The 15,029-nt window shown below is 46.3% G+C and overlaps 1 protein-coding gene across 1 annotated transcript; it reads right to left on the bottom strand.

The window, feature by feature from the left end:
- Window positions 1–13,458: 13,458 nt before the first annotated feature.
- Window positions 13,459–14,676, bottom strand: LOC146615546 (trace amine-associated receptor 8a-like). Its single transcript, XM_085375245.1, has 2 exons — window positions 14,510–14,676; window positions 13,459–14,272 (listed from the first exon to the last, which is right to left on the bottom strand). Exons 1-2 carry the CDS (start codon window positions 14,674–14,676, stop codon window positions 13,459–13,461), a joined length of 981 nt encoding a protein of 326 aa, XP_085231371.1.
- Between the last annotated feature and the right edge of the window lie 353 nt (window positions 14,677–15,029).

Raw genomic sequence — 15,029 nt, 5'->3', positions numbered from 1 at the left:
ACAGAATGAAAGAAATGACACACTTCCAAAATGTTTACCAACTAAAAAAAGGGACAGTCAATTCAAACATACGCTTGGTGTAACTGAAATACAGTGGGGCAAAAAAGTATTTAGTCAGCCACCGATTGTGCAAGTTCCCCCACTTAAAATGATGACAGAGGTCAGTAATTTGCACCAGAGGTACACTTCAACTGTCAGAGACAGAATGTGAAGAAAAAATCCATGAATTCACATGGTAGGATTTGTAAAGAATTTATTCGTAAATTAGGGTGGCAAATAAGTATTTGGTCAATAACAAAAATACAACTCAATACTTTGTAACATAACCTTTGTTGGCAATAACAGAGGTCAAACGTTTACTATAGGTCTTTACCAGGTTTGCACACACAGTAGCTGGTATTTTGGCCCATTCCTCCATGCAGATCTTCTCGAGAGCAGTGATGTTTTGGGGCTGTCGCCGAGCAACATGGACTATCAACTCCCGCCACAGATTTTCTATGGGGTTGAGGTCTGGAGACTGGCTAGGCCACTCCAGGACTTTCAAATGCTTCTTACGGAGCCACTCCTTTGTTGCCCGGGCGGTGTGTTTTGGATCATTGTCATGTTGGAAGACCCAGCCGCGTTTCATCTTCAAAGTTCTCACTGATGGAAGGAGGTTTTGGCTCAAAATCTCACGATACATGGCCCCATTCATTCTGTCCTTAACACGGATCAGTCGTCCTGTCCCCTTGGCAGAAAAACAGCACCATAGCATGATGTTTCCACCCCCATGCTTCACAGTAGGTATGGTGTTCTTGGGATGCAACTCGGTATTCTTCGTCCTCCAAACACGACGAGTTGAGTTTATACCAAAAAGTTCTACTTTGGTTTCATCTGACCACATGACATTCTCCCAATCCTCTGCTGTATCATCCATGTGCTCTCTGGCAAACTTCAGACGGGCCTGGACATGCACTGGCTTCAGCAGCGGAACACGTCTGGCACTGCGGGATTTGATTCCCTGCCGTTTTAGTGTGTTACTGATGGTGACCTTTGTTACTTTGGTCCCAGCTCTCTGCAGGTCATTCACCAGGTCCCCCCGTGTGGTTCTGGGATCTTTGCTCACCGTTCTCATGATCATTTTGACCCCACGGGATGAGATCTTGCGTGGAGCCCCAGATCGTGGGAGATTATCAGTGGTCTTGTATGTCTTCCATTTTCTGATGATTGCTCCCACAGTTGATTTTTTCACACCAAGCTGCTTGCCTATTGTAGATTCACTCTTCCCAGTCTGGTGCAGGTCTACAATACTTTTCCTGGTGTCCTTCGAGAGCTCTTTGGTCTTGGCCATGGCGGAGTTTGGAGTCTGACTGTTTGAGGCTGTGGACAGGTGTCTTTTATACAGATGATGAGTTCAAACAGGTGCCATTCATACAGGTAACGAGTGGGGGACAGAAAAGCGTCTTACAGAAGACGTTACAGGTCTGTGAGAGCCAGAGATTTTCCATGTTTGAGGTGACCAAATACTTATTTGCCACCCTGATTTACGGTTAAATTCTTTACAAATCCTACCATGTGAATTTATGGATTTTTTTTTCACATTCTGTCTCTCACAGTTGAAGTGTACCTCTGGTGCAAATTACTGACCTCTGTCATCATTTTAAGTGGGGGAACTTGCACAATCGGTGGCTGACTAAATACTTTTTTGCCCCACTCTATGTAATGAAAAAAGTGGCACCTACAAGTAAAGAAATGAAACACAAATCGGGGAGAAATGTACTGCACATGTATGTTCATTCTTCTTATACACTCAGGAACACAAATCATAGAACAAGAATTTAAATTAGAAATACCATTTTGTTATGTACACATATTCCACTGCTTACTAAGGCAACTATCTTATAAGCCAACTACATGGCATCAGCTGAGTGCATTTGGGCATGTGGAGATGGTGAAGATGACCTGCTAAAGTTAAAACTGAGCACCAGAAGGGGAAGGGGAAACGTGTTACCCTGAATTTGGTTTTAGGTGCCAGACAGGCTGGTGGTCTGCATGGATTTTTTCCAGACAGCTGTCTCTAGGTTTTTATAGGAAATGTCTAAACAAAAAAAGAAGAAAAGAAAAGAATTCAATACCCAGTGACTTCTGAATGTACACGTGATCATTGTTATTATTAGACTAAGCTGAAATATGTATCTTTAAATCTTCTCACACTTCTGGTACAATAATGGATAAAAACATAGAGAAATGAAGTCATCTTCATAGCCTCAGGATGTACTGTGCAAACCTTTAACTAGGAATTACTTCTGGCCTATGTCGCTCCACACATCTCTCCACTCCACATCAGGTGGCTGTAACTCAGGAAGTAGAACAGATAGTCTACTCATCAGAAGGTTCGATGTTTGATCTCATGCTGCCCCAGACTGCATGCCAAATATCACTGGGCAAGATATACTGAACCCCCAGTTGCTGACTTTATGGTAGTATGAATTTGTGTGAATGTTAGATAGTAATGACACAATTCTTTTGTCCTCAGGCTTGTCAGAGAAGACTCAAACTCAGTGTATTCAAAATACAGCAAATCCAATGCATTACCGACAGGATGTGTGTGATATACGCTACACCCCCACTCCTCACGTCTGGCTTCCACAACCATAATGATTTTACTTAATGATTATCAATTTCATTCAATTCAATTCAGTTCAGTTCAGTTCAATTCAATTCAATTTATTTATTGTCCCACAAGGGGAAATTAGTTTAGCAGCAGGATAAAAGTAAACAGAACAATAATATAAAATAATAATGGCAATAATAGTGATACAAAGTCCAAGAACGGTTATTTGCCATTAAGGAGACAAAATGCAGTATGGAGAAAAGAAACCTGGAGTCTTTTAGTCTTCCTCACAGGCACTCTAAAACGGCGGCCGGAAGGCAACAACTCAAACTACAAAGTAAAAATTTGCCTGTGGGACGGGTCACATTACATGGGACTCCTAAAGTCCTTTTAATTTAAACGGGTTTTACACTTTATGGCCAGCAAGCATCAACCTGCAGTTCTTAGCAAACGTCTCTTGCTCTGCACTATTCTAGAATGGTTTGGGTGTCCTCAGTTCTCAGGTTATAAACCTAGACCTCCAGACGCCGCTGGTCCAACGCTGCATCCAGACGCCGGGGGGGGGAACCAGGACAAACTCGACACGTTAGACATCAACTTGCAAAAAAACCCCAAACCAAACCAAAACAAAAAAAAAAAGTATCTTGCTCTAAAGTCCAGACACTGGAAGAATTTTTCACGAATGTAATTTAACTTGCCAACTAGCCAACAGATAATCGTTAGTTCATCCAAATTGCACCCTGTTTTGGATCCGGGTCACGGCACCAATTATTGACCCGATTCTTTTTTCCTCAGGCTTGTCAGAGAAGACGCAAACTCAGTGTATTCAAAATATATGCTTTATTCAACAAAACCTGATTGCAAATGTGCACAATGGAAGGGAGATGTGCACCGCACAAAGCCTCCTGCAAATCTAATGCATTACCGACAGGATGTGTGTGATATACCCTACACCCCCGCTCCTCACGTCTCGCTTCCACCACCCGAAGGTTGTCTCCTGTTGTTATCATCTAGCAGCACAAACATAGGTAACACTCTCTGGGAAGTCTGCACTAAAATATCCTGTTTATCACAGTTTAATGTTGCCAAGCAGTCTAATGACCTAGAGCACAGAATATAAACCCTCAAATCTGGCCTTTAACATTACACTTTAATATTACACTAAAATTGAAGAAGCTTCTCGGATGAGAGGTGAAACATCTTCAAGCAACTTAAAGAAGTCCAGACGGTTTTCTTTCCAAGCACCTTGGAGTGCAATGACCTGGAATACTGAGAACCTTCACAGACATTACACTTTAATATATACTTTAATATATACTCAGCAAATAGGCTCTTCAATTATATTTCATAACAATAGAAAGCACAGGATAGCATACAAGCTTAGAAAAACGTGCTTGTATGAATGGGTGAATATGGCATTTTGTATAAAGTGCTTTGAGTGGTCCAAAAGAGTAGAAAATCGCTAAATAAGAATCAGTCCATTTACATATTCTGTCATGTCTTTAACTCAATGATTCTATGATTAATCTGAGTTTTTCTGTCACTCATCCCCTCTTGCTCCACCTGAACCAGCTGACTGCCACTACTTCAGTTCTTTATTTGTACACTGTCATGGTCCTGGGCCATGTTGGCCCAGTATTCTTAGTTTTTGTGTGTTTTGTATTTTGTTCCCTATTTATGCCTTGGTTCCTAGGTTATTTAGTTAAGATGTTCCTTATTTGGTTACCTCCTGTGTGCCCCTGTGTATCTGTGAGCCCTCGTCTCTCCTTGTGTTTTATTCCGTTTTTTCCCCAGCCCGTTATGTCTGTGTTCTCCCCGTGCTCTCTCTCCTCCTGTCTGAACCTCCGTGTACTTCCTGTTTTACTTTGACAGTCTCTCGTCAGTATGCGTCATGTTGTGTTCACTCCTGCCCTGTCTCGTTATGGTTATCTGTGTCAGCTGTGTTCCCCGTGTGTTCCCACTTCCCTCGTTAACCCTCTGTGTATTTCTGTCTGCGTCTCCCTCAGTTCGGTGTCGCGTTCTCCCTCATGCTGTGTGTGATTCTCCCTGTGTTTCTTGGTGAGCTTTATATTTAGTTTTTCCCAGTTTAGTTTTGTATTACCCGTGATCTGCCTTTCCAGCAATAAAGCTGTGCTCTCTGAGTTTATTCCCCGTGTCCCCGTGAGTGTGCGTTTGGGTCCTCTCCTGCCTGCCACACAGCCGAATCATGACAGAAGAACGCGACCACGACATGGACCCAGCAGCTCACAACCCCTCCGCTGAGCTCCGTGAGGATCTAATCTATACAGTGGAGTATCACTGTCAGGAATGGGTAGCGCTGCCAGGGGAAGAATACCGGGAGACCGTAGCCATCCGTCTACAGAGGATGGTGTCCGGACTCCCATGGCTATTCGGTGCACTACACCCCCACATCCAGGACTTCCTCGTCTCCACCGTACGCATCTGCCCGGAGCTGCCTCTCCAGTACGAAGAGTCGGAGGGCGTTCAGCCCGGTCCGCTGGAGGATTCGCGGCCCGGCTCGTCTCCTCCCCCTTCCCGGAGAAAACGGCGTTCACGTCGCCGGCGTTCCCGAGCAGCGGAGCAGCTTTCATCCGTTGGCGAGAGCGACTGTCTTTTTCTCGTTCCGCTCGAGCGTTCAGATCCCAGACATCATGATAACATACCCATCGAGAGTAAAGCCGTATTTTCCTCTGTGGATTACAATCTGCCCTCAGCTCAGCCATTAGCCTCACCAACCCCTGCTCAGCCATTAGCTTCGCCAGCCCAGTCAGTTAACTCTCCTACTGTTCAGTTTGCAGTCCAGTCTCCAGTCCTCCACTCCCCTGTGATTCAGTCTCCTGTTCTCCAGTCCTCTGTAGCTCCGTCGCCCTCAGTTCAGTGTGCCACTCTGTCGCCCATAGCCCAGTCTCCTCCCGTCCGGTCAGCCCAGTCTCCTCTCTCACCACCACCACCACTAGCTCAGTTTCCTGTGTCCCAGCTCCCTGTAGCACAGCCATTTGCTCCATCAGCAGCAGCTACGTTTGCAACAGAACCATTAGCTCGGTTTCCTGCGCAGTCACCTCTAGTTCATTCTCCTGTGCAGTCACCTACTCCACTCTCACCACAACCATTGCTACAGCCATCAGTGCAGCCCCCTGTGCAGACTTCAGTGCAGCCCCCTGTGCAGACTTCAGTGCAGTCCCCTGTAGTGGTTCAGCGCCGCAGTACAGCTGAGCTGGCTGCACCCGTGGGAGAGAGTGACTGTGAGCCACACACTCAGCCCAAGTTGTCTGATCCCGGACCCCATGACTGTTCCACCACTGTGAGTAACTCTGTTTTGCCTGCCATTGTGTTGCCTGACTTGGATAACTCCGCCACTGTGTGTTTGGACTCTGAAGACGTTATTCCGAGTGACACCTCGGTGCCAAGTTATTCACCGACCGTCCTACCTAGCGATCTTTGTGTTCCAGAGCAATCAGATTCTTGTAACGCTCGCAGCATTTCCTCTGAGTTAGCCAGTATGAATGTTTCACCCGTAGAGTTAGCGGAACCAAAGACTGTTATTCTACACCAGACTCACCGACATACTGCTACCAGCATTGCAGCACCGCAGAACCGTTTTACTCAGCCTGTAGGTTCTGAGGTTTCTCAGTCTGAGCTCAGCCACACACCACCATCATCAGCTCAGGATGTAAGAGTGCATGCTGAGGAGCACAAACCCCCTGAAACTGTGTGTTCCATAGCTGATGCTCCTTCTAGTGACTGTTTCATGTTCCAGCCTGTTTTGTCTTTAGACATTTCTGATGTTTCCCAGCCAACTCCTCAACCAGCCATTGCTCTCTCAGCTTCTCAAATAGTTACTGAGAACGAGACCTGTGTTGCTGAGCAAGCCAATGTAACATCCACTCCTAGTGTTCTGCCTGAGCCAGGCGACACAGAGACCATTATCCATTCCTCTGCTATGAACAGTTTACTCATTACACCAGCTCCTGTATCTGTGACTCCCAATGTTGCTTCGTCACTTTCTCAGGCTGTGGTTTTTTCTGTGCCACAACTCGAAAAAGCTAACTCAGATGCTGCCTGTGTAAACTCCGCTTCGCTCTTGCCTGCTAAGCATAAGACTGTTTGCCCTGCACAGCCCCAGCCGTTGCATCCCAAGCCGACTGCGTGCCCTGTGCAGCTACAGTTAGCGTCCCCTCAGCCAGAAGTCTCTGCACCTACTGGTCCTGCCACTGCTCCAGCTGGAGGGCCCGAGGAGCCCGTTCAGCCTCATGCCACATCAGCTGGAGGGCCCGAGGAGCCCGTCCAGCCTCACGCCACGTCAGCTGGAGGGCCCGAGGAGCCCGTCCAGCCTCACGCCACGTCAGCTGGGGGTTCAGGAGAACCGCACCAGCCTCACGCCTCGTCAGCTGGAGGGCCCGAGGAGCCCGTCCAGCCTCACGCCACGTCAGCTGGGGGTTCAGGAGAACCGCACCAGCCTCACGCCTCGTCAGCTGGAGGGCCCGAGGAGCCCGTCCAGCCTCACGCCACGTCAGCTGGGGGTTCAGGAGAACCGCACCAGCCTCACGCCTCGTCAGCTGGAGGGCCCGAGGAGCCCGTCCAGCCTCACGCCACGTCGGCTGGGGGTTCAGGAGAACCGCACCAGCCTCACGCCTCGTCAGCTGGAGGGCCCGAGGAGCCCGTCCAGCCTCACGCCACGTCAGCTGGGGGTTCAGGAGAACCGCACCAGCCTCACGCCTCGTCAGCTGGAGGGCCCGAGGAGCCCGTCCAGCCTCACGCCACGTCAGCTGGGGGTTCTGGCGAGCCCGTTCAGCCTCCTGTCTCCGCTGGAGGGTCCGAGGGGCCCGTTCAGCCTCACGCCACGTCAACTGGAGGGCCCGAGGAGCCCGTTCAGCCTCACGCCTCTTCCGCTGGGGGTTCTGACGAGCCCGTTCAGCCACCTGTCTCCGCTGGAGGGTCCGAGGGGCCCGTTCAGCCACCTGTCTCCGCTGGAGGGTCCGAGGGGCCCGTTCAGCCACCAGTCTCCGCTGGAGGGTCCGAGGGGCCCGTTCAGCCTCCTGTCTCCGCTGGAGGGTCCGAGGGGCCCGTTCAGCCTCACGCCACGTCAACTGGAGGGCCCGAGGAGCCCGTTCAGCCTCACGCCTCTTCCGCTGGGGGTTCTGGCGAGCCCGTTCAGCCACCTGTCTCCGCTGGAGGGTCCGAGGGGCCCGTTCAGCCACCTGTCTCCGCTGGAGGGTCCGAGGGGCCCGTTCAGCCACCAGCTGCTCCACCAGCAGCCTCATCCACGCCGTCGCCTGGTCCGGCTTCGGCTTCATCCGAGTCTTCATCCTCGTCTGGTCCGGCCCCCGCTTCGGCCTCTGCCTCTGCCACGCCTGGTCCGGCCCCCGCTTCGCCTGGTCCGGCCCCCGCATCGCCTGGTCCGGCTCCGTCATCGCCTTCGCCTGGTCCGGCTCCGTCGCCTGTGGCTGCCACGCCACCGTCTGGTCCTGCCTCGTCTAGTCCTGCCTCGTCTGGTCCGGTGCCCACCAAGCCTCAACCAGTACGCCTGACGCTTGGGAGCCGCCGCCGTCTTCCACGCGGCCGGCCTCCGGACCCGCTCTGCCGCTATCTTCCACGCGGCCGGCCTCCGGACCCGCTCTGCCGCCGCCGCCGTCTTCCGCGCGGCCGGCCTCCGGATCTGTTCTGCCGCCACTGCCACTTTCCACGTGGCCGGCCCCCGGAACAGCCGAACTGTGAACTTTTGTGCTGTCGCCCCTCCGGGTCGACCTGACCTCTTTGGACATTTATCTCCCTGTTTTGAACTGTTTTTGTGTCTTTGTGGACTCAGTTTCGGTTCATGCTCCTCGTCTTTTGTTTGGTTTCGTTCCCTCCGTCCGGGTCCCCCGCCTCCCACCCTGGGTGGGTTGTTTTCTGTTTGTCTTGTTTTGGTTCTCGGGTTTGGGCTGTCGGGAGCCAGCCCTTGAGGGGGGGGGGGGGTGATGTCATGGTCCTGGGCCATGTTGGCCCAGTATTCTTAGTTTTTGTGTGTTTTGTGTTTTGTTCCCTATTTATGCCTTGGTTCCTAGGTTATTTAGTTAAGATGTTCCTTATTTGGTTACCTCCTGTGTGCCCCTGTGTATCTGTGAGCCCTCGTCTCTCCTTGTGTTTTATTCCGTTTTTTCCCCAGCCCGTTATGTCTGTGTTCTCCCCGTGCTCTCTCTCCTCCTGTCTGAACCTCCGTGTACTTCCTGTTTTACTTTGACAGTCTCTCGTCAGTATGCGTCATGTTGTGTTCACTCCTGCCCTGTCTCGTTATGGTTATCTGTGTCAGCTGTGTTCCCCGTGTGTTCCCACTTCCCTCGTTAACCCTCTGTGTATTTCTGTCTGTGTCTCCCTCAGTTCGGTGTCGCGTTCTCCCTCATGCTGTGTGTGATTCTCCCTGTGTTTCTTGGTGAGCTTTATAGTTAGTTTTTCCCAGTTTAGTTTTGTATTACCCGTGATCTGCCTTTCCAGCAATAAAGCTGTGCTCTCTGAGTTTATTCCCCGTGTCCCCGTGAGTGTGCGTTTGGGTCCTCTCCTGCCTGCCACACAGCCGAATCGTGACATACACAGGTGCAGGGTTGGGGATTTTTTATTTGCAGTCAGTTGTTTTTAGTCTGTTTTGTGCAACTTTTCAACTGTTTAGCTTCCAGCACAGCTTTCTTCTCTGGTCCCTGCCACTTCTTGATATAGGTGAAAGCCTGATTATCCAATCAGCCCAATCTGCCCTGTCGCCTCCCTAGCACTACCACCTGTACCTACTTCACAACTGCACCTACTACTGCAAGAAGTCTTCAAGTTCTTGCAGCTAAAGATGGTTCTGCAGAGATGCCTGTAGATAGGTAGGTCAGTCACCAGGTCATCTACTAATAGAAAAGTTGGTGGCTTGATCCTTAGTTGCTACAGTCTACAAGATACTGAACCCCAAGTTGCTCTCTTGTGTTCACTGGATTATGAATGCAAGTTCATTTTAAATAGAAAGCACTTAGGTAGAAAAGCATTAAAAAATGCCTTTATGACTGGCTGTGAAAGGGTGAATAAGACATGTTGTATACAACCAATCGAAAGCTCAAGTACAGTAGAAAAGCGCTATATAAAGCTAAAGTCAAATTTATTTATACAGCACATTTAAAACAACAACTGTTGACTGAAGTGCTGTACATTTAAAACAATCAAAAGAGAAAAAAACATAAGAAGACATGACAAAATTTAAGAAAAGAAGCATAAAATGAGAAAGTCTGAGTAATAAAAAAGACAAATGTAGTACAAACTCATTCTGATTTAAAATCCAAGGAATTAAAGTGGGTTTTCAAACAGGTTGTGAAAGTGTTTAATGTTGGGGTGGTCCTGATTTGAAGGAGCAGTCACAGCAAAGGTCCGATTTCCTCTGTGCTTGAATCTAGACCTCAGGACAGCCAGGAGCAATTGATCTGCAGACCTCATTGATCATGCAAGAGTGTTTCCATTCAAAAGAGCAGAAAGGTATGTGGGTGCTAACCTGCGCAACGCCTTAAAAATGAATAACAAAAGCTTAAAATCAATTGGAAAACTAACTGGCAGCCAGTGTAAGGATGCCAGTATGGGGGATATGTGGTGTCACTTGTGTGTGCCAGTTAGTAACCGTGCTGCAGCATTTTGGACCAGTTGCAGTTGACTATGATGACAGACTGACACCTGAGTAAAGACTATTACAAAAATTGAGGCGAGATAAAATGAAGGCATGGATAGCTGTCTCAAAGTCTCTGAAACAGTGAGTTTCAGAGACACAATGAGTTTCTTCCCATGTTACCAGATGCGTGCTATGTTAAAACTTTCGCCACACATGAGAAACAAGAAACTCAATGATCTATTAGTTTCACTCATTCAGAACCCCTCTCCAGCATTCTGTTCACCCCTACTATAATTCAGTCATTTTTACTAATATAATACTAGTCCACTAGTCTACATATCACTTTTCATCTCACTACGTGAACCGGACAAGATGATAAAACAGAAACACATGCTTATGATGCTGTCTGGTCTTCATGAGCTTTATTGTATGTGTGTATGTGTTAGTAGGATTAATGCATTTTCTGTTTGTGTGTGTGACTTTCTGTACCTTTCTCTTTGCAGTGCTTCAGACACCTTCTCAATTTTCCCACTTACAGCAGTCAGTTTTTCTCCCAGGTTTGCTAACCCAATTTTGATTTCCCACACTAAAAACCTCACCTGCTCCTTCCACTCTGGTTTCCTCTCCACCTTGCAGCAGTCTTGTGGCAGTTCTCCTCTTCAGCTTGGTCCTGTGCAATCCGGGCCACAAATTCATATTCCGGGGCTTTCATCAGGTGTCCTGGCTGTCGACAGACTTTGGTGTGTCCTCCCCCCTCCTCGGTGGAAGGCCAGTTCTTGGGATCCAGCTCTGAAGGACCAAATAAATGTTGGGTCTGCACTCGCAGGCCCCGCTGTTTCAGAGACTTATCACCGTGAACAAAGCAAGACAATTCTTCTCAGTCAGTTTACACTTGCTGCACAAGGGAAGCCTGGTCGGCTCTTGGACCTGAAAGCTCCTCACCTGATCCCAGTCAACTTCAACTACCAGTGTCCCCATGCTGCCTCTTATTCAGTGACAAACAGTTACACAAACACCCATTGCAAAACCATAGATGGTGTGTATCATAACAGTTAAAAGCACTGCGTGTGGTGTGTGTGTATACATGTGCGAGCATGTGTGTGTGTGTGTGGGTGTGGGTGTGTGTGTGTGTGCAATGGAGGTTGATGAGGCCTTGAAAGCTGCTGCTACTAACTCCAACAGGTATTCCAACTTTTCTGGATGACTTACAGCCCCCTCTGTCTGCATAAAAGCAGTGCTGGAACACACTGTGGTACCATACCCTTGTCAGCATCAGTTGAACAGTATTGTACTGCAGAAAGTAGTGTTTTGCAAGAAAAATCCAATTAACAAGGGAAGAGAGACGGACCATCATAACACTTATAAATGTAGGTCTGTCCTACAGAGAAATTGCAAAGAAAATAAAGGTGTTGGTGAGTACAGTTTCCTTCACCATCCAAAGTCTCAGAAACAAACTTTGACAGGAAGAGGTCTGCAGACCCAAAGACACAACTGAATCAGAGGACAGTTTCAGAGAGCTAACAGCTTGTTTGATGGCGTCTCACAGAACAACAGCTTCAAGCACAGCTTAATAGTGGTCATAGTGAGTGCTGCGAAATCAATCAACTTTAGACCAGACAACAAACGACGGAGGCTCCGGAAAAGTGCAATCAAACGATGAGTTTTATTATTACAGGAGAACAACCAACCATCAGCATACGGAATGGGTTGCTCTGACAAGAATACAATGGGTTCTGGTTTTATAGGATAAAATATCACACCTACGTCAATACAGTTCAAAAATACATGGTGACAGACGGGCAAAAGTTCAACTTGTACAGACAAGGGTACATCACGTACACTTCTAATAACCATAAACCGACATATAACTTCTCTTTTCTACATTGCTTGCCTTTTAAGGTAATAACTTCAGGTCTTAGCATCTCTGAGAGCTAATAATGGACCCTCGTCATTAATCACTAAGTAGAGTACTTTGCAGCCAGTCTCAAACTGAAGTAGAAGACGCTTAGGCCTTCACTCAGACCTGCTACTAGATTAATATGTGTATCGTAAGCGTGCATGCAATTAACCTGCTATGTTCTCATCTCCTCTCAACATGTATCATCTGGACAGTCACGCCAGTGAAGCTTAAAACCTTCTAGAATGGAACATCAACTCTAACCAAGCACATTTATGCATTGTGTATAAAATAAACTCAACCTGTAAGAATAGAAAGGTCAATGTGATGACAGACATATTCAATGCAATATAAACCCTGTAGGAAATATTACTGATAAATGATACTGTGAAACATGTTATTAATACATTCTTCATAAGGCAAATTATATGGTAGCAATAAAAGAATCTCTGAATCCCAACATGAGCAAGTCTCAGTTTCAACTGTGAAGAGAAGACTCTGAGCTGCAGATTTGACAGGACAAGTTGCAGCAAGAAAACCACTGGTATGATGTCAGGATAAGACAAAGAGGCTTGTCTCAGCCATGAAACACCACCGTTGGAATGCTGCAAATGGATGGTTTGGGGCTATTTGCTGCATCTAGGGTTGGTGACTTACAGAGTGAGAAGCACCCTGAACCAAAACAGCTACCACAGCATTCTGCAGCGCCATGCAATACCCGCAATATACACCTAGTTAATCGGGGTTTCATCCTACAGCAACGGGTGTGTTCAGCTGTTATATTTGCCAAAGGGGGGTACTTTAATGAGTCAAAAGTTTAGAATACATTTTGGTCTATAAACTAATTCCATGATTTCTTTTTTAATCCCAATAACTTAGTTGTACCATGCTTTCATTTCAGAGTGCAATGAGACATTAAACTGCATAATATTCAATAACAAAAAAGGAAAAATTATGTGCAAAAACTTTTGACCGGCAGTGAGCAGGCAAAAGTGGCTATTTTTAAGAATCTAAAATGCAAGAAATGCAAGAAAAAACATTGTTTAACTGTTTTTTTTTACTTGTTTTTTAAAACATTACTTCCTAATATTGTTGATGGCTGTCCTTCAAGCCTATGAAAACATTACAAAATAAAATGTATATGCTAATGTCTGCGGTCACAGAAAGTGCTCGAGAAAGTATTTTATCTTAATTTAGAGTACAAAGTACCAGGAAACTGTTTTTTTGTAATTGCAAGTACTCATGTGGAAGCAGATACATATATAAATATGTTTGCCAACATATTGCTTTATCTGAACTTTCAAGTCTTCATTGTGACTAAGTACATTGTCCTGTTTATGGGTACGGTTTTAAAAAGTGTTCTTAATGCATGTTAGTCTCACGGGAGTCAGGCTGCAGTATTTGAAGAGTAGCAATAAGTTTGATTGACTTTCTGAACCAGGGATAAAAAAAGACATAAATGATAGGGTTTAGGCAAGAGTTAAAGTACACCAAACAAATTACAAAGGCAGCAGATGAAGCATTTAGGAAGTTATCTTGGCCTGTGAGAGCAACGCAGTAATATGGGCACATGCATATAAGAAACACAACTACAACAACACCAAGAGTCCAGGCTGCTTTCAGCTCCGATTTCGTAACAGTTACTGTAACTGATCGCTGGTGAGTGACTGCAAGTTGACACCTCATGGCACGAGCCTGAGACACAGCCACCACAAACACTTTCAGATACAGAACTACAATCACAGTAATGGGAACAATGAAGGAAAACAAAAGATCAAAAAGCCCAGCAATGTAGTTAACGACAAAGACACACTCTCCAATGCAGGAGTTATACCTTCCTGGTTGTTTCAAGTTATCCTTCACAATCAAACTCTGAAAGATCACAGAAAAAAACCAACACAAACTTATACATATATTAATTCTTTGTTGTGTGATTTGGGTGGAGTAATGCAGAGGGTAACAAATAGCCAAATACCTATCAGCAGATATGATCACCATGGTTCCTACTGAGGCTGAAGTAATAATGAATGCTAGATACTGATACAGAGTGCACATGATGTCACCGAGGAACCAGCATCCATCGATGAGCACTATTTGAAAGAACATAAGGAGACCTACAAAGAAATCAGCGACAGCCAGAGAGAGAAGGAGGAAGTTGGTGGGGGTGTGGAGCTGCCTGGAGAGAAAAAGGAGCATCATATTTAGTTTCCTGCATCAAAAAATGCATGTGGATGCACATACAACAAAAACTGAAATAGAAATGCACTTCATTAAAAAAAGGTCTACTCTTACTTGTAGATACAGATCATATTATGGTTTTAATTACTATTACTGCTATGTTGCTACACAGCACAATTAACTAAACTATTAAAATAATTATTCAATATTTGGAGATAATGAAACATTTTCATACCTGAAGTGTGAGATGGAGATAATGACCAGCAGGTTAAGAATCACAGTAAGCAAAGAAATGAAGGAGAGCAGAATGTAAGTTAGCATGATCTCAAAGTGAGGACGCTTTGGCCTCCTGCAGGAGATATTAAGGAGTTTTGGAAAGCAGAGTTCAGGTTCCTCCATCATCACAGTGAGGCGAGCTGCTAATCATATTCTGTGTCATACAGCATATATCTTTGTCCTCCCCTTTTTATTAAATGCCACACCTTCAGAAGCAGAAATAGTACTAAGTGATAGAAATATGTAAAAAGCAGGGGTGGGACTCAATTAAAAAACAATCTTATTAATTACAGGCTTCGTAATGAATTAATCTTGATTAATCGCAGTTAATCGCTCAAAAAAAATTGCCTCAAAGCACAAATCCTTTTTTTTTTATTTAAAAGGATTTTAGTGGGTGACAGAATCAAATAATAGACATGGACATGGGGGGTGGGACAACTCCAAGGTGTGATGCAGGTGGCAGAAAGCAGGTAAGACCA

This window comes from Diplotaxodon limnothrissa, linkage group LG16 (genome assembly GCF_057381915.1).
Source record: "Diplotaxodon limnothrissa isolate DT_005_m linkage group LG16, D_limnothrissa_male_GT1.1, whole genome shotgun sequence".
Classification (NCBI taxonomy): domain Eukaryota; kingdom Metazoa; phylum Chordata; class Actinopteri; order Cichliformes; family Cichlidae; genus Diplotaxodon; species Diplotaxodon limnothrissa.
The sequence above is the reverse complement of the archived record's forward strand: the minus strand, read 5'-3'. Positions and strand labels throughout refer to the sequence as shown.

Bases quoted from the DNA above. Each gene is read 5' to 3' on its own strand.
- LOC146615546 (XM_085375245.1), bottom strand. From the start codon at position 14,676: ATGATGGAGGAACCTGAACTCTGCTTTCCAAAACTCCTTAATATCTCC. The intron at 14,273-14,509 runs GTATGAAAATGT...TTTTCTCTCCAG, and splicing joins ATCTCCATCTCACACTTCAG to GCAGCTCCACACCCCCACCA.